Here is a 25,850-nt window from a genome sequence, read left to right as displayed (position 1 = left end):
CATGCTCACATTTTACTTAGCTTAGCTAAAAGAAAAGACTTCAAGTAATCACAGTGAACTAATCAAACTTTCCTCCCTGGCCCCATGAGGTAATGAAGAATCACTTTAATATGTTGGGATAAAGAGGGCCCTCTCCTGGGCTGAAAGTTAGTTCATTAAGAGCCCACAAAAGGACTAGAAAGAGTTTCATACACTCAAAAAAATGCAAACTAAAATTAGACAAATTCATAAGTTTGACAAAATCGGTTTAGTATAGTCTTGGCTCACACACTGCATACCTCTGAAGTTAAGGCGCTCCTCAGGTATATTCCTAAAAAAAACAAACCTTTGAGAAGAGATGCAAGTTCTACTCATCACTGCTCAATTTCTATTTTAAAGATCCTAGAGTAACAACGTGAAGGTGAGCAGATCCTGCATTAAGTACAAAGAGGCCAATTATAACTATTCATATTGAAAAGAACTATAATTGCAGCATCTTAAGTGATCACCCTGTTCTTGCCTGCTGTTTTTAAAACTGTGGTCTGCAGGTCTCGGGGATCTAGGAAAAAAGTCACTGAAGAAAAGCAAGCTTCTTGTCAGATGTGACTTCATTATAAGGGTACCTGCATCCACTAGAAAAAAAATATTTAAACCTTCTACATTAAAGATGGTTCAAATCCACTTACCTAGACCAATCCAACCATGGTGTGATTAGGACTACAACTACCAGAGGCAGTGGCAGAAAAAAAGACCTTGTAAGATTTGCAAAGTCATGATCCAGGGAGGGATCATGGCACAATTCATTGCTGGAAGCTAGCAGGGCACAGGCAGGAAGGGAGGCACAAGACATTCTCAGAAGTCTCAGACATACTGTTCTTATTTCTCTTGTTTCTTGGTAGTGTTTCAAAGAGGTCAGTAAAGTCTTACTATTCAAAAGCCTGAACACTTTGCTTGTACATCCCTTTCTCTGTGTCTCTAATGCTCTCTGTAGAAATAGGGAAAAAAACCCAAATGACCCCTTTCCATCATCAATGCAACAGTAACAAGCACAGTAGCATTTCAGCTAGAAATAGAGAGTCTACAGAAGATTTGGAATCCTCAATTTTTCCAGCGGGGACATACAGGACTGGATGTTTGCCAAAGCACCTATGGTTCCTTTTGCCAGACAAATGAAACAAAGATTAAAGGCAGCTAAATTTGTTCCCGAAAATACTTTAAGTTAAAAGAAATGTCAATATATTTATTAACACCACACACTAGAGATTCCAAGTACCCTTGAGATTAAGTCAAGAACAGTGCATACTTAGAAGCGGGTTAGAAGCCATTTTTGATACTTAGAGGTACTGCAAAAGGGAGCTAGTTGCAGCATTGTGACATATCCTATGTCACATTGTTTTAATATACAACTGAACATTACCTGTATTCAGTGAAAAGCTAAGACAGAGTTTAAGGTTTACATAAATCTCTCCTTCCATGACTAAAAAGCTTCTGTTTCAATAGAAAGTCATGTTTCCTCATGTAGAATGAGCTGAAAGAGGTTCAGCTTCATCTCAGTTTGTGTGAACACATGCGGCAGAGACTAAGGCTAATAAGAGACCCCAAGAGTCCACTGTTGGCATTTGGAGCCTCAGCTGTGCAAAGCCACCAGTGCTTAAGTCCTGTCAAAACCTTGCATCAAAACTGTTGACTGTGCTATGCTTTCAAATACCAGATAGACAAGTGATAAGTGTCACACAACCAGTTCCCAATATTCAAGTGGCTTGAAAATTAGTTTCTGAAGCTGTCAGCTTTTCAAGGTGTAATGCACTGGTCTTTGTTGTTCAAGAACGAAGTGAAGATGAACAATTGATCCTTGTTTTACTTTTTCGTGCTTAAGTTTTGTGGGTTTGTTTTGTTGTTTTGTTTTTGTTTGTTTTTTTTTTTTTTTAAACTCCAGTATATTCAAGATTAGGACTGTTTTTGAAAACCCTATGCTTTTCCACAGAGTATCTTAATTCTGTAAGCTTCAAGAGCCAATATTGAGAGCTGAAGTGATTAAGCTGAATTTGTTTATGCTTCTTTATGCAGCTGGCAAGGAAATTCATGTCATGCAAGACTTCATCCTATCGTGTTACTATATACACACACACCTATTGACGACATGCATTGGACTCAAATCTTATACACACAGGCCCTGGCACAACAGCAATACTACAAACACCTAAAACCACATTTAGTGTCTGAAATACTAATAGCCTGCCGGATTTTTCATAGACTAACAGATTTTAGCACCTCGTATACACAAATGCCAAAATCTTCAGGAGGCATAACTGTATAGAAGGTTCAACTGAAAATATTTCTAAGCTTTTTTTTTTTTTTTTTAATTAAAAAGTGTACCAAGGATTAGTGTTTTGATCCAGAATGGAAAAAATAAAAAACCACTCCCCAAATCTCAGCCTGTGCCTATGTCATTTGTGAAGGTAGAAGAGACTGGACCAAAACACCTTCTGCTAGCAAGTAGTGTAGTAAAAGTAAAGAGACAAAAAACAGCTGTAGCAGTTCAAAACTCATCTAGCTCAGCATCTTAGATCTGACAGTAGCTATAACAAGATGCCAGCAGGAAAGCGTAAGAAAAGGGTAAGCATATTTTGTTACTTTACTAGTACAGTCTCCAATACTCCAGCCATCTATGACTCGGACATCCTCAGAAAAGCTTAGGACAAAGCAATATGGAAAGGAAACACCTACCTGGAAAAGGAGGGCATAAGTATAGCAGAGGATACGTTTAACACCCACACCCTCACTTCAAATAAATCACATTTATTACTAGCTTTGCTTCATATTTACTTAATGTGCACCCTGGAAGCTGTAGCTAATGCCACAGTTAAAACAACATTCCACGTCTACTTACACTGCATCACGGGAAGCACCATGCAAAAGCAGCAGCTCAACAATCCTCACATGCCCATTCTTGGCAGCGTCATGAAGTGGCGAGTCGTTCTGATACCCCGTAGTATTCACTAACGCCTTGTATTGTAGCAGCAGCTCCACCACTTCTTTGTGCCCATGATTACATGCCTCATGCTAGTAAATCCATAAGAGAGGAAACGCAAGTGAAACCGAATTCACAGGAAGGACTTCTGTCACACCAGTTAGCACATTCATTTTCAAACAACTCTCAGTAGATGGTCGGGGAAGACAATGCAAGGATACTGCGTTACATTCCTGACATGAATTAACCTTGGAAGCTGGCACTAATAAAAAGCACAGAGAAGAACTGAACAAAGGCCAATTGTGTGCAAATTAGACTACAGGGAACAAAGCCTCCCAGATTACAGACTCTGTCAAGAGTATTCTTCAGGAAAGGAAGGAGTCATGGTTGAAAAGAACCTTTTGTTTATTTTCTGTAATTCAAGTGAGCAATTTTTTCATTCAACTACTTGATATATTTCCAAAATGATAAAAAACATTGAGGACATTAAGAACCCATAAAATATACACCTTGTCTGCAATTGATCGTTTTCTAGTGATCATAGTCATATTTTCTGCATTTGCAAAATAACAGGCTGATAGATTTCTTGGCATGCCCTACCCCAGCAAAATAGAGTTGGATTTGGGCAGGTCAGTAGTTGCTAATAAATTCTTTTAAAATTGTTTATCATCACCTCTTCACTTTGCATAATTCTTTGTCACCTAAATGCGTGTATAGGGAACTAAAATATGGGAGAGGAAAGGAGGGATGAAATGAAATCTGATTAGAAGACAGATGACAGAAAAATGTCTTCCAACACTCACCAGTGGTGTCCAGCCAGCATTATCTTTGACATTGGGATCTGCCCCATTTTTCAGCAGCTGTTCAACAGCTGCTAAGTCACCCTACATAGGAAAAAAACATAGTTATTAAAAATTAATGAAGACGACACACAAAGACAGCAAATTTTAAGAGATGCAGAATTATAAATTTAGCTGCCATAAAAATGTAACGATACAAGTCATCTCTTTAGATATTGTCAGGATAACAAAATCTCAACTGGTTTAGAGACCACAGTTTATGATCACTGTTCATTTAGAAGCACCTACACACTTTACACATATATATTTTTAGATAAAAATGGTGCACAGAACAGAGTTAACTCAGAATAAATGGACAAGCTTGTGCTGATTGCAATCTATCCACTAGAGTCAGCTGCAAGGATTAAAATCAGGAACATTTATTCAGAATTTCCTTGTCCTTCAGACTGGGTTTTTTTTCAAACTCATCTAAATAACTGGCTAGAAACATGCATAGGTGAAATAGATTAATAAGCCTGACAAGCTTCTATAAGCTGTTTCCCTTTTCATTTTGACTTGTGGGAAAAGAGTTTTATTTAACGCTGCAATGACTACTCTTGTCGAATCTCACTGACGCTTTCTCTGACAGTTATTCTACCAAAATAGTTTTCATTTGCTTTTTGGAAAAATGCTATATTCGTTTTTTGCTATAAGCAAGGAAATGTATGTGGGAAAGGGTGGAAACTGATGCAGAGATTATGGGAAGAGGAAAGAGGCTGAGTAGAGACAAGGCGAAGGAAGCAACTAGGCAGAATTTGTTAATCAGAGGTTTTGACACTCTTAAAAGGCAACTGTAAGAGAGAAAGTTGGTAGTAAGATTGGAGCATATACAGATGCAGCTATAAATAGGCAAGAAGCCTCCTGCGGAAGCTGAGGCAAGGAAATCTCTGCAGTGCAGGTCTTCTTAAAAGCAGGTGGGAAAAGTAACCCAAAGAGACTAAAACCAAACAGACTCTGACCCCCTTCTTTCACAGCACTGTCCGCACCTTAAAACTCACTTTGTGCCACGTCAGCCAGTTCCTGCTTCTGGCATTTATTACTACAGAGCAGCAGTTGCAAAGGTCTGCCCTACTGGAAGAGGCGCCATGAATTCTGTTCCAAAATTTTTGCTGCAATGCCGGGAACCCTCCAGAGCTGCAGGTACACAACTAATGGGGCCAGGCTGTCCCACACCTCTCAGCATCAGGTACCACCTCTCAGGCCCAAGCAATGATTCACCTGCACTATTACAGATTAGGAGCAGTTATGCACCATTTCTCAGCTGATGGAGTAACAGGGAAAGAGGAGATTGCAAAGTGTCATCTAATGACCAAAACTACATAAATAATGCAAGCTTTTCAAAGGCTAAATTACCGTAGTAGTCCTCAAGTTTCTGCATGGCTTGCCACCAATATCCCAATTCTTTTTGTTTTGGGGTATTTTTGGGTGAGTTTTTTTGGTTTTTTGGGTTTTCTTGTTTGTTTGTTTTTTTAGGATCCACCCCAGCCAAGCATTTCAAGACAACCACTAACACTTTACCTAGACCAGTGTATTGTGATCCCCAATGAAGAGACTAATATACAAACTGTTATCTAGCTCTTCCCCTTGGCCAAACTTGCAATATATAAAATATTAGGACCTGGAGGGAGTAAGAGAAGTTTAATCCATGATATACAGAAAGTTCCAGGCCCTTAAGTATTGGCAAGTCAAGGAATTCCTGTTATGCCACAGTGTACCTTAGAGAAAGTGAGACAATATTAAATCAAGCCTTAAATGCAACAAAAATAAACTTAATCCCATTTTTTTGCTACCAATGAACACTTCGGAAAAACGAAATAGCTTTAATCTTTACTCTTTAGTTAGAGAAAATATTAAGACAGACTCTGCCCAGCAGAAATAAATCCAGCGAGCAACAATTAGAAACTCCAAATTCACCACAAAATGCTGAGAATCACTGGCTTTACAACAACCAAGCAAATTAATACATGAGAGATAAATTTCAGGTATTATATTCACAACCTAGATGTCCCAGCAAAATGTTACCTTTCAAAGCAATTAAAGAATACACTGCTGTTAGAATACTTCATGGTTGCAATGTAACAGACATGCATCAAATCTGAAGAGTTATTCAGAGGCAGCTAAGACAGTGCTCAGCATTAGATCTTTTTCTACAGACAGAAGATACAATTATCTATAATGAGCGAGATCTGAGCTTATCATTTAAAGTTAAGTTTGCAAACACGTACAGCAAGGGTTTGACATTTCAAGAGTACTCCTTTAGAGCAGTAAGCATAGCTAATAATTTGTGTGGGCATTAAGTAGTATCACAGCTTTTTAGAACAGTTACGTGAATGTTGATTTGTAAAACATTACTGGAGTTTTATCAAAGGAAATGTTGCTGGTATGGACACCAGTACTGACAACATCCACAGAATGAAATCCAGGTCTAAGTCAAAATCAGAAAATTGGTGTTTTGCCATTTACCAAAGAAAAATATTGTCATCACCTCAGCTGTAAATGGAACCTGCTCCCTGCAATCCGAACCTAGCAATGAGAGTGACAGAAAGGGAGGGGAAGCTGTCATGCCAGCTGTACTGCGCAATGACTGGATGGGTGCTGTCAATCAGCATTACAAGAGATATGTTAACAAAATACTTCATAGCTAGGAGAACATGCCTTTTGTCCCCTCAGAGGCTCTTCAGTCAGTTACTATATTGTGAATATTTAGTTAAAAAGAGGAAGGAGAAATTTCAAGAAGCAGATCCTTAGCAGACATGTGTTAGGGTCCCTCCTGCAAAGAGGAACGCCATCATCTGACAGTGATCCAAAAGTAAAAAAAGTGCAGTTAACACATTGACCAGTTCTATCAGAGTTGATGGAATTACTCAGACATTTAGAAGTTAATAAATGTTTCGCTCAATGCTACAAGAAAGGATAAGCACCTGGCAGGTGCAAGTCCTAGCCACAAATATCTATATAGCATGTGTCTTTCCTCCACAAGAAAGTGGAAGAGACTACACCTATACCCACCTATTGCTTTGAGATTATTAATTCAAACATGCTTCATAAAGTTGTGCGTTGACTAGCATTGACTTTGTACATTTAGCCCCTTGGGTTTACTTGATCTACCAATGCCAGCATAAAATCACCAGTCCCAAATATGGAGTCATAACCTTACCAGATGATACGAGGAGAGGCCCTCACAGCATGTCTTAGCAATCTAGCAACAGCAGAGTGGAAATGGAATTGGAGATACTACTTGTTCAGAAGTAGCGAACAGGACAAACACCAGGTAGAAAAATGCTAACATTAACAATGCACATGGAAGTGTTTATTTTTAAATCTCATTATCAATGAAGGATTACAACCAGCTTCTGAAGAGGCAGAAACTATTGCAGAATGTAAAATTATCCTTTTTGAAGAAACAAAGCAAGGGACATTTTAAGCTCATAACCAAGCTTATGTATAGTGACAATGCAATGATGCAATGGGTTTGCTCTTCCTCTGCTACAGCTTAAGGGAGCTCTGAAAATCATAGGAGCAAGAAAGGCACTGGGGCCATCTGTTGGCAGATCTAGAAGACAGCATTAGCTTACACAGAGAAGGATATTTACACAGCTTTACAAACACTGCCCTCCCAATCAGAATTTAGTTCCTGCAGACACAGATGGCATAAGCCCAGAAAACCACCCTCACTTGGCTTAGACAAGGTTTTTTTTCCTTTTTTTTTTTTTTTTTTTTCCCCTCAAGTCAATTGTGTCACGATGTTAATGCAGACAGATGGTTAAGAACAACTGCAAGTGTTCTTTAAGCCCTATTTGCTAGGTGGTTTTTTTTTTCCATTCTACTCTTTACTATTTCCATTAACCATAGATATTTTTCACCCAAAAGTCACATTTAAATTATTAAGTTAACGAAAACGTATTCTACCAGTTCAAAAAAGACAGACCCAAAGAATTAGGGCAATACATGAAGATGAAGCTAAAAACCTGTACCACATCAATCAAACACTTCTTCATCTATTTACAAAGGTAACCAAGTGACTTCAATCTTTAGGTCAAACAAATGAACAAAAAAACCCCTTTCAAATCCAAATATATTTCCTTGTCATGGCGGGGAGGAGGAAAAGGAGGTTATTTACAACTCATAAGTGGTCAAAGAGGGCAAAAATGAATTGCAGAGTGCTTTTAATAATTGTGAGCGCTCCAACCAACTCCTTCCAGGAATCAGAGAGTTTCTCACCTCAAATTTCTCTAATTCCCTACCCAGCAGACCATTTATTAACTAACAAGTAGCTATGCTTAACCTTTAACAAAAAGACAACATTCAGGAAGTTTAACCCATCTCAGAAACAAGAGAAGTAACAACCAAGCATTATCAAAAAAGAAATGCAATTTGTTTCTAAGCTTTCAAATCAGCACTTGGAAAGATGGATTGCTTTGACTCATGGCCAATTTTCATATTCTTAAGTTCTGCATTTGAAACTATTACACTGCTTCGTATTTGTCTTAAGCTACCTGCTGGATACGACCCATAATCAGGAGGCTGCTTAGCATTCCAATACCACTTGGCTTTAACATTAGAGCCAATGTCAAACTACAACTTCAAAGCAGTCTCAGGTGCTATACCTGCATCTGAGTCATCCTGCTAGTTTCTGCCAGCAGACCTCATTTCTCCAATGAAAGGGGTATTATACACACAGCTAAGTCACCTGCCACACAAAATCATGAGGTCTGGACGAAAAGGCCTTGGACCAACAGATGCATTCATTCACTGTGAAGCAGCTGGCAGGGATGATGCTATCCATCCACTGCCTTTTGCTCAGGGGAGGCTGGGAGTGTCCAGCTGAGCAGCAGCACAACTCCCCCCTTGTACCTAAAGGCTCAAGAGGAAAGGCAGGAGGGGAGACATTCCTCCCATAGACATGTGTGACCCAACACTCAACCACGATATATACCCATCTGGTACCAAATCGAGGAACTGCACAGCTGATGTGGTCAGAGACACCTGAAGAAGGATCTAAAAGGTATTCTGATGTTGGCCATCACATGCTCACAAAACCACAAATACCTTTCACTCTTTCTAATGTGTCATTAACTGGTAACAAAGCAATAAAAAGGAAGAACAGTCTCACAGGCTCGGAAGGAATTATCTAATAGTTATTAGAGTGTTAAGTATAATGCATATGAAGAGCCCAGGACAGCACTCTAGCCATTGGTGAAGCCTTTATGAAGGCCCTCCTGGTCAACTGTCAAAACTAAAGGGTCCCTGGAGCAAGAGGTACCCAAAACTGGTCCCAGTGCTCCTTCTCTCTTTTTTCAGACTAAGTAGATGCTCTGCACAGATGCAATTTCTTCTTTCCTCAGAACAGGGACAACTCTCTAATTGCTTTTAACTTGAAGCATAAAAATCAAAATATTTTCCCAGCGACCAGCCATCCACTCCTTTGTAACAGTGCGGCTGTTGCCATGGTCCTCTGTTATCCTGTTGCATTGCAGTTTGCTACTCCTCTTCCTGGCATCCATAGTGGCAGCGATTCCACACTGTGAACTGGCCCATCATCTCCCTTGTCAATGAAGAAGGAACATAGGCACAACCAAGACCTGAAATACTGTACCAAAAAACTATGATTTTTTTTCCCCATAGTAGATTGAAGACTCAGTACTAACTAGTTAAGTAGTACTGTGCTGCATTTTTAATTGCCACAGAAGAGCTAGTCCTGTGAACAACTTGTTATTTTACTGTAAAAAAAATCCTGTGTGGTAGGACTGTTGATTGGGCAATTTCCCACCAGTTTAGAATATTAGGAGTGCAATAGGTCACGCTTTGTATTTTCACTAATTGGAAGTTTTACCTTTAATGACTATGGAGGAAGATAAACATAACTGCTGTTTGCTATGGGAAGAGCCACATTTATTTTAACTTATTAGTTTAACTCAGTATTAAGTCCATCCGCACTAGAACCTTTCTTGAGAACCATTTTGATTTCAGTAAGTTAATAACTAGTAGTAGTGAATAGGTGCAATCCCTCAGAATCATTTGAAACAGCACAACACATTTAATTTTAATGCCTGATAATGTTGTTTATCATCTCTTAAATAAGAAAAATGGGAGAACTCAATTAGCTTTAATTAAATTCAGGGTATTAGACCCTAACAGCTAATGAAAATAATACAGATTTATTTTTATAATTAATGAAGTCCCAGAGAATTAGCCTTTATTTCACTTTGGGGAGAGGGTGGCAGCTACAAGTCTGTTTCCCATTACACACATGGAAAAACATTACTGGCTGTAGAAAGAACAAGAAAAAAAAAAACACCTATAAAACAAAACTGGAAGAGAAACACTTCTTCCAGAAACAGAAAAAAAATGACAGGGCTATTTGGGGGGGGGGGGGGGGGGGGGAACCAAAACCAAAACAAACAAAAACCAAAACACACAAAGAGAATATACATACACTATAAAGCCTAGTATTTTCAAGACCAGCTTCTTTGAGAAAACACATTTACCAGTTCTGCAGCAGGGTTCCTACAGCTTAGAAGAGTGATCTAGAAACATACAGGTTATATCAAAGATACTTGCATGCAAAAAAATGTTTTCTTGCAATTGCCACACATCCCCAGCAGATTCATGGCAATTAATCACTACTATTTCTTGTTCACTGCTTCACAAAGTAAAATGTTAGCAAAACCCATGACCAGTAGTTTTCTAGAAAGACCAAGTCCTCACATCATGCTGCCTCGAGCAACTTAGTCTTAATCCATTTTGACATGGACTAGTAACTGTGGCAACATTTACTGGCTACCAGGGGATGCAGCATCTTCTTAGGAACACCATAATATACCATGGTTAAGCTATATAACAAGAACAAAGAACACCACAAATGAAAGTTGATAATCTGTATAACCTCCTTCTACAGATGAGGATTTGAGGCTCAGAGACAGTATAACTTTCTCAGAGTTGCATTGGAAGTTTGGCAGCGGGAAACAAAGATACATGCAAGTGAACTAAGACCATAACTAAAAGACCACTCTCCTTGCCTTATTTTAATTACTTTTAAAAGAGTGTGGTAACTTTGAAATCACCCTGAAGACCTACCTAGTTAAACAAGCCTTTACTAATGAGCACCTCAATGCAAATGGATTTGACAAATTAAAATCACAGCAGAACTAGCGAGGAACAGAAGCAACTTCCCAGTTTAGCTCAGTAATTATAAACATTAAAAGAAGACATCAAAATGAATTCACACACAGGACTGAAAAAAGCATTCATGTGTCCGCCCGCCCCACTGCCTGCACTGCAGCTGGAGGTCAGCTTTTCAGCCCACAGAAATAGCCCTATCCCTTCCTCGGAGAGGGCTGTACCAATGCCAACAAGCAGTGTCAGCCACGCTACTAACCTTGGATAGCCAAAACTTGTTTATTCTTTTTGTCTGTAGCATCCATCGTTTAATTTTTACTCCTTTATCTTCAAAATTCTTTGCAATGAAAAACCACATCATTGGCATATCACTGTTTACTCCAAATCTCACAATAAGTATCAAACATATTGCTGGAAACCATACCTTTGTGAAAATTTGTCAAGGGAGATCAATTTTTTTTTAGAACCAGTCAGTCATAGTAGTATGCCTTACAAATTTGCAGAAAATCATGGAAGGATAATTTGTAAACAGTGCTTTGATAAAGAGGAATATACAGGACTTACGATGAGAGGTAACAAGAGATCTATCCTTTAAAGTTCTTGAGTCCTGTGAGGACAATGTTTCATTTTCTCCTCCCTAATTCCATATTAATGGCATCAAGTAAGATATTTGAACTCAACTCAGCTCAGCTGCCACTTCCATTTAAAAAGGTCTCGTGCAGCAGGAGTGGCTTATTAGAATGTCTTTGAAAGAGGACACAGTTATTTATCAAGAACAGCCTTTGTCTCAACAAATAGAAGTGCTGCATAAACGTCAGGATGCTTACAGGTGAATCAATTCTACCAGTATAGGCAGTTTATTAACCACACAATATTTCTATATTATGATTCGGCACAAAGTACATTTAAATTGCCAGACTACAAACTCTTTGAAATGACCTCTCAGAAGAGAGCTGCCATATTAGTGCATCTGATGGAGCTTGACTGTAAGCATTCAACTCACCCTTCCTGCATGCAGCTTTTACATAGTAACGGGGAAGGACAGCCCTTGCAAAGAGCAAAGCCATGAAGTTCTACCACAGCAGGAACTGGCTAAGATAATAACAGCAAATGAGTGACAGCTGTCATTACAAGAATAACATTGATCCTAAGTCTACTGAGAACATCCCAACTCTCTCCTAATTCTCCCTTCTCCACTCTGTGTGAAGACAGCATGCTCACAGCATAGGGCTCTGCATGGGAATCACAGGGTGCAGCATTTTGTTCCTCTTGAGCCAGCGCTTGCATCAGATGGAGGATCTCAAAGATGATGAAATAGTTCACCTCAATTAAGGCTGCATAGAGTTATCTTCATGTAGGTAATTCAGATCTTGTCCTGGCTGAGTTGACATGTCAAGTTAAACTCATCAAGTTCTCTTGGTGAGATCTGAAATACTTAGCTAAACTCTTTATGACAAATCACAGAGACAGCTTTCTGGCACCATAAGGCCAAAAGAATTGAATGCTTATCACTTCCTAGAACTCATAGGTATAACTGACACTGTAGTACACTGAGTTTCTCAAGTATAACCATCTTTGATCATTCCAATAGTAATTTCTTTATAAAATCAGAGAATCAGGTTGGAAACTCCCCAATAAACCTAGAAGAAAGACCACAAGATGAGACTCCCCCCCTAGAAATAGGATATTGTAACTGCTTTCCAGGATATTTTTAATACAACATAGTCTTTTTAAACCCATGTTTAAAGTTGAACTAAAAGATGATGGTCCTACCTTGATGGAAGCAACATGGAGCAAAGTCTCTCCTTTGTAATTTCTTCTGGCAATTGTGTTACCACCAGGGGACTTCAGCACAGAAGGACTGTACAGTATTCCTACTTGATTACAAGTCTTAGAACTAGATGGGGTAGAGGGACATTTTGAAAGTGAGGGACTATTTATTGCTTGAAAGACTGCAGAGCTTCTTGTCTTCATTACGGTGTCAGTGAGTTTCAATACAGAGGAAGAAATCTGAACTGGTGTCTTCTGTTCAGTTGCTGGGGAGACAGGGGAACCCTGCGGTAACTCCTCTGAACAATTTGCCTGCGTGCCTGACTTCCTAATAATGCTCCTCTCAGTTCTTCTTGGTCTTTTAGACTGAGAAGTAACGGGAAGTCTGGATTGCTCCCGTCCACGTTTTAAAGGTGTACTTTCATTTTCTATTGACAGTGATGTCTCTGTAGCACAATTTTTTTCCTTGCTGACTTGTGCAGGGCACGCAACCTCACTGTTATCTTTCTTCACTGAGGATTTTACCTGTGGTGATATTTCCACATTTTCTCTATTTTTGCTGGAGTCAGCTTCCTTTACAGACTCCTGCTGAAGTGTCTCTTCAGGTGTATTTGGTTCTGGACTGCACAGGACTACTGGTTGACTGCAGATGGTCACACACTTTTCCTTGGTAGTCTTCTCCTCAACTCCTTTCTGCTCAGGCTTCTCTAAGCTCCACACTTTGTTAATGTCTGCTAGACGTTTCTTCTTCATCTTCTTACTCTGTCTCTGTGTTGGCTTTTTTGTTGGCTTGGAAGGCTTTTCATGAGGAGGGGAAGGAAAAAAATCATAAATTGAAGACGTGTCTTGACAAAGGTCATCACTTTTAGTCTCAGGCTGACTCTTGTTCAGGACACATCGGATCTTCCTACTTCTTGGGCTGAACCACATTTTTATCTGTTCCTTCTTATTCTTTTTTCCAAAGTCTGAGTCAGTTGGTGTGGACTTATCTTCTGTTGAATCTAAGTGCATCAGGGGAGAGGAAAAATAATTTATAGAGCACTCTTCAGTAGAAGATCGCAAAGAAGAAAGATCAGAATAACAACCGTAACAACTGATGAAGTGTTACTAAATACAACCTATGAGTGCCTTCATTTCTTCTGAAAAGACACATGTAATGGCACACATCACTCTGGAGTTCAGGGATCCCAGCGCAGCTAAAGCTATCCACCAGGCAAGCGAGCACCCCGGTAGAGAAATTTCCTCAATAGTTTGGGCTCACAACGCAGCACGTGCACAGATGATTTCTGACCAGATTATAAAGAGGAGAGAAGCTGGTTCTCTCACTGGCTTTTCCTTGGAAATAGGTTTAATAAAGTATTCTGTGCATACATAAAAGAGCACAGAAACAATCTTCTAAAAAGATATTACAGTTCATCTGAAGATGAACAGGAACAATAACTGCAAGCAAGCAAAAATAACATCCTTATAAGAATGTTGAACATCCCTGAGACATTTTGACTGATTCCACAGATATAGCAGATGAATCAGAGGAATATATAGAAAATCTGTAAGTAATTGTGTCCTGTCATTTGATCCTTTACCCCTTGGTAGTAAATAATTGCAAGGAAACTACACATCTTGATGATCTCAAACATTTCTTTAAAAATACGCAGTGAAGCAAGTTTGTAAGTCACATCGTACAGCATATTACAAATCAATAACAAAGACAACAGAGGAATATCCTGTACTCCCAGTGCATGAAATAACAGTTGAGAACAAGGACTACAAATGGTGTCCTCAGTGGCTTAAGAAAAAGTTAAGGAGCATAAAGTGACCTCTAAGTTAGACATTAATTTAATTTGTCAACTCTTTCAATACAAAAGAACTATAACAGATTATTTTACAGATACCTGCTTGGAAACGTAAGTTATTTTAAGTTATTTGGACAAGTCCTCCAAAGTAAGCACATGGCTCATTCTGTTGCCTCCAACCTAAGGGATAAACTACGATTCACAAAAGTCTGGTGATTTATAGCAATCAATCAGAAAAACCAATATTAATTTTGCCTAGTGAGGCAAGTAAGGTAATATTATTTTTAAAGAGAACTAAGACAAAGATTAGTGGGTTTTTAAAATATTCTTAAAATAAACTATACCAAGTCTTGATTATTAAAAGTGAAACACAGACACTCATTGCAAAAATGTGTTACTTTCACTTCAGTGCGTTAACTTTCTACGGATAATTTGTCTTCTCCATACCTTCTCTTCTATTTTTGGCGTTAATAACTATAAATTCACAGATAACAGACAAACGAGTCCCAATCCCTTAGCCACAAAAAACGTAAGTTTGAAATTTCACTGAAAACAGAACCATATAGCTAGTAATTCAACATCAAAATAGACATTTGCAGTTTTCTTTTAAAACAATATTTCAAGGTTAAATGTTTCATCAATCTTGATCTAAATTACCCTACTTACCCCTTGAATTAAAATATGCTAGATATTAGGAGATTTAGCTAGAGGAATATGTAAGGCATCAGACCAAAACTGTCTTTAAGAATACAGCTTGAGGCTAGCTAATCAATCATTTAGGTACCTAAAGATAATCAAGCACAGAACTGCAGCTATTTGGTTTTCCTGTAGGCCTAGGCTTGGTGCAAACAGGAAAAAAAGCACTGAAATTGGGACTGAAATCTCATAACTAGCTAGCCTTCAGAAAAATATCATATCCAATTTCCTTCTGACAATAACAACTAAAAAAAGGAAGAGCTTGATTGCAAACAGATGCAAAATATAAAACACAGTTACTATTTACTTGTCTTGCCTTCACTGTTTACACAACCAGCAGATTTCCTTCTAAAATATTTACCTTGCTAGAACTATCAGTCATCTCCAGGTAAAGAGCAAAAATAAAATCAGCTTACAAAAGTAATTTGTGCGACAATTTTGTGATGGCCAGAATTCTTTTTGATGTGTGTAGCACAGTAAGACTTTAAAGTCCAAGTGGCAAATTCAATCAAAGGCACTGTCCTTCAGAAGTAGGATCTAAAGCAGCATAACACAATTAAGTATTCGCACTGGAAGCTATGTATATACCACTTCTGGCAGCAAGAAAGCTTGTGAAAAATCAACCACTAGGGTTCTTAAACCGATCTGTTCATTACTGGTTGCTCAGCAGGGACTTACTAGTCAGGTTATTAAAAACCTGCTGAAAATACACCAAATAAATACTTTCCCAGGATTATTCTTCCTCACATGCAACTACTTTAGGTGTAAAAGAGTATGTTGCATGTTTTAGAACATGGAGGTACTTGTGGAACATGATTAAAAGGCCACACATACTGTGAAAGAGATCCATCACATTGAGAGGCCAGCCATGCACACCCAGGGCATCTCCATAGCCTAATGGGGAAGAAACTGCAATTTCTGCCAGTGTGTGTGCTGTCTCTCAGCCATTCTTCAATAACTCCATCCTTTGGAATATTCTGTAGCCAACATCAACTTTATCTAAACAGTTCAGTGTAGCATCTGCAAAAAACACTATTCTTAGGCTCTGCTGCCCCTTTCCTCCATTTCCAAAGCATAAAAGGTAGGAAGTAGAAGTAATAAGGACAAATGGCCAACCTACCCTCCCTGAAAATCTAATCCTTTGATGGACCCAGAGCTGTGAGAGGGAGGGACAGGAAAGACACGGTGCTAAGAAACTGAAAGGAAGTTCTTATGGTTTAATATGTAAATGTTAATTTATACAAAGAGAGTATTATATGGTAGCTAAGTGCATTCAGTTAAACTGCCTTCAGAGAAAATTGCTCATAGAAAAATCAATCCAAAGGAATTCTTAGCTGTCTCCAAGTTGGAAGCCAGAGTTTGCATCTAAACAGGAAAGAAAAAATTACTATATATGATTTTTAATTGTCTTTTTAATAGAATCATAGAATCGTTAAGGTTGGAAAAGACCCTTAAGATCATCAAGTCCAACGCTTAACCTACCACTGCCGCGTCCACCACTAAACCATGTCCCTCAGCACCACACCTACGTGTCTTTTAAATACCTCCAGCGATGACAATTCAACCACTTCCCTGGGCAGCCTGTTCCAGTGCCTGACTACCCTTTCAGTGAAGAAGTTTTTCCTAATATCCAACTTAAACCTCCCCTGGCGCAGCTTGAGGCCGTTTCCTCTCGTTCTATCACTTGTTACTTGGGAGAAGAGACCGACCCCCACCTCGCTACAACCTCCTTTCAGGTGGTTGTAGAGAGTGATAAGGTCTCCCCTCAGCCTCCTCTTCTCCAAACTAAACAACCCCAGCTCCCTCAGCCACTCCTCATAAAACACATGCTCCAGACCCTTCACCAGCTTCATTGCCCTTCTTTGGATGCACTCCAGCACCTCGATGTCCTTCTTGTAGTGATGGCCCCAAAACTGAACACAGTACTCGGGGTGCAGCATAAGAAGTATCGCCCCAAAATTTTTAGAGATGCATTGAGACAAGGTAAACCAGTAAAACATAACTTACTAATTCTAGATTTTAAGCATTTGCAATAGTGTAAAGACTATCCACAATAACAGTGCTAGAATCAGCCTAAAATAAATGCAGTAAACTTACTCTCCATTACCTATTAAATGTAACATTCATATACACAATATATTAACTGAATTCTTTCTAAATTAGACCTACTTGCAAATTATAAGCACAAGTTTCTTAATGCTGACATTTAATAGAGTTTAATTTCTTAAGCGTTAAAAGGGTTGAGAGTAGACAAAAGTATTAGGAGATACACAGCACCTTGCAACGAGAGCACTACATCTCCAAGTTCTGCTGTAGTGCAATAACAGGCTAGAGCAGGGAAAAAAGGAACAATTAGAAAATGTGGTTTAGCTATCATTAATCTGCATCAAAGGAATATAATGATGCACATTGTGTGCCTTTCAAATTATTCTCTATTATGGGTTTCAGAACAGAAGTTGAGAAATCTCTTTGACAAACTAGTCCCTTATTAAAAATCAAAGGGAAGTGCTTTGGTACCATCTGTGCAACATTAGTGCCTTCACTGAAGAATGATTATTTTGCAAGTTAAGTATTCAACACAGGGGGAAAAAGGGAGAAATTCCAGCTATTCAAAAACTCATCTTTAGCTATTATGAAAAATGTCATAGCATACATGAAATGCAATGTAATCTGTTACAACGGGAGTTCAACGTCTTTCCCTCCACATCAGTAAACATGAAACTAAATTATGATACTATAAAGGCTAATCAAAAGTTAATCTCTCCTACTGTCCACCATCATCACCATGAGCTTAGGAAGCTTTGACCAATACCTGCAGGGTCTAGCTCTGTATGAGAAGAGGGGAGGAAGGCTTGCTGTTTGACTGTGTTAGAGTGAAGCAGATTATGTTACAAAGAGTAAGGTAAAATCATCTACAAATGGTTGTGAAAATTTATGACAATCTCTTCTTTTTAAAGAACATCACACAAAAATCTGCTGAGGGAAGGAAGGCTTGCTGTTTGACTGTGTTAGAGTGAAGCAGATTATGTTACAGAGAGTAAGGTAAAATCATCTATAAATGGCTGTGAAAATTTATGACAATCTCTTCTTTTTAAAGAACATCACACAGAAAAATCTGCTGAAGTATTTAGCAATTCACTGTCAAAGTCATTACTGTGAATAAACCTTCTTCATCTCCAGTATACTATATACACTATGTCCATGATTCAACAAGTTCTTATAATTGCCCACCTATGAAGCCTATCATCCCATCAACTCCAATTCTCAAGATGCCTTGGACTCTGCAACGTTAGAGCTAAAGATTTTGAGGTGCGGACATCCCATCTCTGAAGCCTGCCAGCCAGATAGCTTCCCCTTACCTCATAAAGGTACAACACTAGGCAGTGAAAAGGTCAGATGGCTCTCCTCACCTTGCCACAGGCTAAGGATATAACATCTCTAACAAGTGAATTAATTTTGAGACTCAGCATTTGCTACCTATAGTTCGCATTTTCTAGCCAGAGTCAGGTTTGTTTTTTGCCAATTTCCCTTCAGTCACCTCAGTACTATTCTGTAGTGTCATTTGCTGTGCTTCCCTTTAAAAGCAAAGTATTAGCTGTTTTGCACAGTCTTTCCTGCATTACCTACTGCTGTTTCTTAGAAGACACACGCTGTTTGGCAAAAAGCTATTCTTATCCCAATGGAGTCCAAAGTGAGATCCCTCACATACCTACTGTGGAATCTCAGCATATTCAACACGTGAGCTTAACCCTATCTTTTTCAGTCACAGTAGTTCTGTGGTTTTTTTAAAGACAACGCACACAACTTACTGCGTTCACTAGGTCTGTCGTAGATTAGAAAGTGGGTAATATGGTACATTTGCATTAGAAACTTCAGTGTGAACAAGGATCTCAAACAGAAGCCTTGAGACAAGCCACAGTTGTCTCAAAATGAGGCATATAAAACAAATATGCAAAAGGCATATAAATCAAATATATGGAAAGATTCCTTTTTCAACTGCTTCTCTTCCTTTCCTCCACAGAAAGATTGATTTTTCAGTCTGTTTCCTTTACTGGAACATAAAATACAATTTCTGACCTTCTAACAAAAAAGAAAATAAAATATTGTTGACAGAAACGTGGCAGAATTACAGTGCAGTAAGAACATGAAAGCAACTCCTTAACAAGAGGCCCTGATTCTCCAAACTCAAACATATTTCACTTTGTACACATTAGGTTCAAGACATACATCTATGGGAGGTGACAGATTTGCCAGAGATGAGTGACAAAACATCCTAAAGGATTTGCTCTCAGAATCTCTAAAGCTACAGCATCCTGTGAGTTGCCATAGTACAACACATAAATGGCTGTTGTCAGAGGTGTGCTCATTTACTTAGGTATCCAAACCATTCCTAAGAGTGCACTATCACCAACTTGGGAGACTTTTCCTTTGACCTCAGTATGAAACATCCAAAAGGCCATTAATCCTTAGTATAGGGCAAAGACTACAACGGACGAAAAGTAATCTCCCACATCAGTTCATAACTTCAGCTCCAAATAAAACGCTCTTGTAAACTTCAATTTTGTGTCTGCTTTTAAGTTAGAACAAGGAACAATAAAAAGAACCTCATTTTGTTCTGTGGTTTAGCCACACCATGCAAACCTTATTTTAGAAGAACTATAGGATTAAGTGTATCATGCAACTTCTAGTACAGTGAAACAGACCAATTTGTAAGAGTTAATCCAATCTGTAAGAGTTCTCCAAAACATCTAAACAGTATCAATACTACCATATTGTATTTTAAATGCTTTATTTATAGCATCACAAATAGCTTGTCTCAGAGATTCTCCTCCAACTATGTTTTTAAAAGCCTTCACCACTTAAAATGTTTCCCTGAAATCCTATTTAAGCCATCATCTACATTTTCTATGCTCCAGGAGATTTAATCACCATAGGATTTTATATCTCTATAAAATGTATTCCGTTATAGTTGGACACAGGCCTCACTTCAATGTATTGTGATGTTGCTAAAGAGCTACCCCACAAATGAACATGAAGGTGCCAATGGGATTAGACTTAGAAAAAGAATCTTTAATTTAGACAAACATATTAGGAAGCAACAATGAATGAAGAATTACCTTTTCTGTATCTGACAGTTACATGAATGTTTTCTAAAACTTGGTATTACGTAAAATGCTCCTCTCTGGGCTTGCAGAAGAGACATACATTCACCTACACTCATTTCACTTCATTTTTTCCTACTTTGACAATCAGCCTAAAATTTGATAGAGAGATGAATTCCCAGAGTACGATCTCTGTAATCTTCTAGCAGTCAGCAATGACAAAATTCCATTGTAGCAGACTAGCTGATTGTTAGGGACCAGAAAATAAATGAGTTAAGACTTGCCTTCTTCTCCTTTTAGGCAAGGAACACAGATAATTTTTTTCCGTGTGCAAAAACACTAAACTGAAAATTACTGGGACAGCATGCACACCTCAGTGCACAAATACACAAGTGGCAAGAGAATATATGCATTAATCCTTTAACAGGGCCCCCCTAAAGAAGTGTACACTGCAGAACATTACACATTCGTACTCCCCTAAGAGCACAAGACATGACAACTTGCGCCCCTGGTTTGTGCAACTAAATGCCACGTGATTTGGGCATCTATCCCACTTTTGTCTAATTTTGGAAGACAGATTCTAATGAATTATGGACTAACTCCCTCATGCTGATTTCTTAGTAAAACAGATTCAAAGAACGAGCAATCCATACAGACAGTTCTCTTCAAATCAAATTTTCCAAACATGATTCCGAACAGCCTTTCAGAATCTTAAACAGGGCTGCACTGCTCATTCTCTATAAAGCCCATGAAATGAAACGGAGTGGTCTGGATTCAATGGCTGCCAGAGACCCAGGTTTGCTCTTACCTGAGGTGTCTGCACCCAGTAGATGCCGCAGCTTGCTGCAAAGCTGAATCATGTTATCTAGTTGCCGGTTTATCTGTGCATCTTGCACCCAGGCTGGCATGTGGCACACTGGGCATTCTGTGCCAACACAGTCACCCACGCAAGATCTGAAAGTCAAATGTAAAAATCCATTATCCATCATAAGTTATCTACTGTACTCGCTATCAACCTTTTCACAGCCAAACGCTCAGCGAGAATATCTTATTTATTGACAAACCACTATTGTAAAGCCCACGAGTTAGTCACAAACGCAGGAGAGGACATATTTATCATGGCAAGTGACAAGCCATAATTAAGCAAGCCAAGTCCAGAGCCTTGTCAGGACACTGTCATGAAAGATGTGGTATCTTGTGACTCCTACAGACTCACATGCTGATCCAAATTTTCAAGGTATGCTAAAGCTCCTTTGCTGTTTGTCTCCAGATAACAATTAGGCTCAAACAGTTAAAACTCCACGTTCTTTTATACCTCAGCTAAAGGTAGGGCTATTCTTCTGCAGCCTTCTATTTCTAAACAAATGTCAGAAAGCCAACCCATAGTAACTTATAATTTCCATTTTTTTCTACTTAAAATTTTCTTGATATTGTAAAGTTTCACCTGTCTGAACACTTTTCTGTAAGAATTCCTATGAGGATCTGCAGGTGTTTGGAGCATTTCATCACTTTTCCAGAGCATTTACGTCAGGAGATGATCAAGCTGGGGTGGGGGAACACATTTACTTAGTAACGGTCATTTAACACTTGTACCTTCTTAGCAATACTACTCTCCCCATATGAGCCTAAAATCTTTTATTCATTTGATTAGTCCAGTGAGAGGACCGTATGATGCGCCATCTGAACTGCTGCATTCAAGGGCCATTGTTACTTCTCAGTTCCAATCTATCTTATTAAATATACGTTATAATTTCACATACTCAAGACTGAATTAATTTCAAAAGTCTCTGTTATCTTACCACCAGGTAGCACGCACAGTTCTAGACAAAGGTATAAAATTAAATGTGAGTAGATCATGTTAAACATTCAGAGGAACAGAATGTAAGTAATACCAAGGCACTGCTACCTGGAGAGGAAGGTTAAAGTCTATGCATCTAGACTCTAAACATATGGTCAGCTTGGAAGCTGACAGTCATACACTGCAAAACTAGTAGCATATATCAGTTAACAATACCAGAAGTATAACTACCACCAGTTTTCTTAAGAGGAGAGTTATTTTCAGATCTGTTCTCTGCACTGGCATCTCCCCCTCAAACACCACACAAGTATCATGCCTTTGGTCAATTCCAAGACAGGAAATTTGGTATGTAAAAATTCCTGCTAGGTGTGTTTTCTGCTTTAAAGAGCTTGCTCTAAGCAGGCAAAGGACCTCGTGGTTGAGACACTGCTATGATCGGGAGACTGAAGTACAATTCTTGGCTCTGACATATTTTAGATGACATTGACAAATCATTTGGAGCAAAGATAAGAATGGATCAGGTCTCACTCTCTAGGAAAGCTGGCCTCAGGTCTCCCATGTCTGTAAAAGGTGGTGCAAAAGAAGTGCAGAATGACTTTTATACCACGACATTTCCTAATTACTTCTAGCTGTTAGGTTTTTAGAGTCATTATCCATTAACTATAACTAACGTAGTAGAGTTACTCAGACAAAACTGCAGAAACTGATCTTAGTAAATATCCCTGCCCTCCATGCTGAGGGAGAACCAGTTACATTACATGTGACCTGATTATTGCAGTTCATCAGTTTCACATATTTCACTTCATATATATCAGGAGCCAACTCCAGCCATTCACCCCACTCCCTCCTTGGTATATTAATAAATGTCTGTCTTTAGCAATGGATCAGAATCAGTTCACATCAGAATACTGCAGATTCAATCCATGCCCTACCAAATTTGCTTGTAAACAAATTTAGATTAATTTCTTTAGGTTTATTTAAAAAAAAGGCGCTATCCAAGACTCTGTCAGCAAAGGACACATTAAATGGATGACTAAAAGGCAGGTATACAAAAGAGAAAAGATCAGGTATAACAATAACTTGGATAATAGCAAATAAACTCTTTTTCTGGAGTAAGAAATAGCTGCTAACAAGTGCTTAAGGCTCCTATTAGGTATTCTTTCCAGCCTCATCAATGCAAACTGCACCATCTTCTGATGTCTTGAAAATTTTTCTTAAAAACAAAACAAAAGAAACTTCAACAGTGGGTGTTTGAAATCTATCACCTAGAATACACTGAGGTTATCCAAAATAAAACTGCAAGGCCTGAGATGCCCAACAGCTAAACAATTATGCTTATTAAGCCACCCTACTCTACCCTTCAGCAATCCACACCACCCCGGAGAAAGAAACATTTTATAAGATAGATATGAACATATTTATGGATAACTTGTAAAAGCTTCTGGGGGTTATTTTATCAAGTACTCTGCGGACAGGTAGTACAAACAGAACAAATAACAAAAAATTTCCTTCAGATGGCAGAATCTTCTACAGCAATTAATGGTCAAAGCTGGGAAAGAACCCATATGTCTGCGTAGAAATAAATAATTTGTGTATCTTTTAATACATCCATACTGGGAGGAAGAGATGCTGAGGGCATCTGTCCCATAATCAGTTACTCCTTTAAAAGCAAGAAAATCTTTTGCTAGTATTTTACTCTTCAAGCCTTCAACACTTTAAGTTCCCATTAGAAAGGTGCAGCTGAAGACAGGGAGTGAACACACAGCCATGAGGGAGGGCGGGTTTTCCTCTGCTGTTATTGACATAGTGACTACAGTATTAACAAGAGGCAAAGTTGAATATCCTGACTGGCTTACAAGCAGAGGTTAGAAAGCATCTATCCTCTCCACCGTAACAAGCATAGGATTTTAACAGACAGCTCACACCTGTGCTGTGCAGAGAAACTGTTTAAGATATATGACTGACCTTTAAACTCCCTGTGTTTGCATTTGCATGCCGTGAAGAGCAGTGACATACGGAACAGCCAGAAGGTTCCACCACCTTCCCCAAATGAGGTTCTGGGGCACAAACATTTCAGACTCTGCTTGTACTGACAATGCAGTGAGTTGTCTTAAGACAGGCCACATGACTGCCACCTCCTCAGACCTGCCTCGTTAGCAGAATGTTTCTAACTTAACTCAGTTTTTTTTAAACACTCAGATTATTTGACAAACTGTAAGTAGAGGTACTCATGCTATCCCACCATGTTGAGATGGACATGAATACAGGAACGGTTAGAGAGGCAGATCTGAAGGAGCAAAGCCATTAGCATAGCAGAAGGCCAAAGCAACAACAAGAAGCACCCCATCCTCTCAAGCAGAGCAAAACCCCCTTGGAAAAAGGAAGCATCTTCCCAGGCTGTTCTGTTTTGTTTGTTTTGAAGGGAGGAAGAGGAAGGAGTTGGAGACAACGAGAAGAACTGGAAGTTGTTTTCACCTCCTACCTCACTACAAGCGGACACCCCGCCCCCATCAGACTGAAGGTTCCCGTTACAGCAGGCAAACATCCTGAAGCCTAAACCAGCACTCGGAAAGTCAGGCCTTTACTTTAGCAAGCCAGACACCCGCCCCAGAAGCGGTGAGCTGGACCTACTGGGGGGAGAGCAGCTCCCGCTTTCCTCTCCCCGGCCAGAAAGCGCCACCGGTGCCCGAAGGCAGCAGCCCCTTCTCCAAAGCATGGCAGCGAGGAGGGCGGGGGCCTCGGGGCGCCCTTGGAAGCCCGGCGGCCCGGGGAGGGAGGCGGGGCGGCCGAGCCCGGCGCATCCCGCTACTTACAGGCAGAAGACGTGCTCGCACTGCCCCAGGGACACGGGCTCCCGCAGGACGCCGGCGCTGTGGGCAGAGAAAGCAGAAAGGCGGCAGTATGAACACGCACAGCCTCAAGGGCCCAGCGTCAGCGGCGGCTCCGCTCGCCTGCCGGCGGCCGGGACGTAACGGCCACCCCGACCAACGGCCGTAACGGCCGCGGGGGAAAGGGGAAGGGGGGCATCCGTTACCAGCGGGAGCAGCTCAGCGCCCTCTCCAGCCGCGCCAGCGCGGCGCGGGTACGGGCCCAGGAGGGGCCGGGCAGCGCCATGGGGGCGGCGGCGAGGGGCTGGCCGCCCGGGGCCGGCCGGTTGCCCGAGCGGCCGCGCAGCACCTCCCGCATCGCCGGCCGCCGCCGCTCCGAATTCCCCGCCCGCCAGCACTGCGCAGGCGCGGCGGGCAGCGCGCACGCGCGCTCGGGGGAACCGCGCTCACCGCCCCCAGGCCCCCGCGCTTCCCGCGCTCCGGGAGCGGGGCGGGGCCAGAGGAGGGGCGGGGCCGCGCGGAAAGGGGCGGGGCCACCCCGAGGGGAAATGGCGGGCTGGCTGGCAGCCAGCCTGAAAGGCAGGGTTGGCATAGCTGAACAGAGTCCAAATCGACCAAACGCCCAAACCCCCTGCGGCTATATGCATCTTTCCAATATCTGCCTGTCTATAACGACCATGTCTAGCACCTCCCACCCAAACGAGGCCTGAAAGAGGTGGGCGGGTGCAGGGTTGCGGTGCTGAGGGCCTTCTCCCCTCGCGCCCAGCACATAGCCCAGGCAGGGCGCCAGCCCCGTGCTGATGCCTTTCTGCCCCGACTCTAAAATTTTCATTTTCTTCCCTCTCTTCCACCCGTTCACCAGCTTCAGTCTGATGGAGATACTTCACCAGTCGCTGTTACTTTGGGCTTCAAAGGTGTTTTTCTTCCTCAGCATATGCATCCAGTAGCACGTCAG

The 25,850-nt window shown here is 40.3% G+C and overlaps 1 protein-coding gene across 1 annotated transcript in view; it reads right to left on the bottom strand.

Annotated features, from left to right (window-relative positions):
* BARD1 (BRCA1 associated RING domain 1) overlaps nt 1–25,253 on the bottom strand; it is a gene marked incomplete at both ends in the record, with an annotated part of 44,645 nt that extends 19,392 nt beyond the window's left edge. The window contains 6 exons of the mRNA XM_082313971.1: nt 2,870–3,042; nt 3,754–3,834; nt 12,682–13,679; nt 21,078–21,223; nt 24,881–24,937; nt 25,102–25,253. Of these exons, the coding sequence (XP_082170097.1) occupies nt 2,870–3,042; nt 3,754–3,834; nt 12,682–13,679; nt 21,078–21,223; nt 24,881–24,937; nt 25,102–25,253 (1,607 nt within the window). The remainder of the gene's footprint in view (nt 1–2,869; nt 3,043–3,753; nt 3,835–12,681; nt 13,680–21,077; nt 21,224–24,880; nt 24,938–25,101) is intronic.
* Nucleotides 25,254–25,850: the final 597 nt, after the last annotated feature.

Source organism: Platalea leucorodia (assembly GCF_965183815.1).
Source record: "Platalea leucorodia genome assembly, chromosome: 5".
Classification (NCBI taxonomy): domain Eukaryota; kingdom Metazoa; phylum Chordata; class Aves; order Pelecaniformes; family Threskiornithidae; genus Platalea; species Platalea leucorodia.
This window is presented reverse-complemented; position numbering and strand designations above follow the sequence as displayed.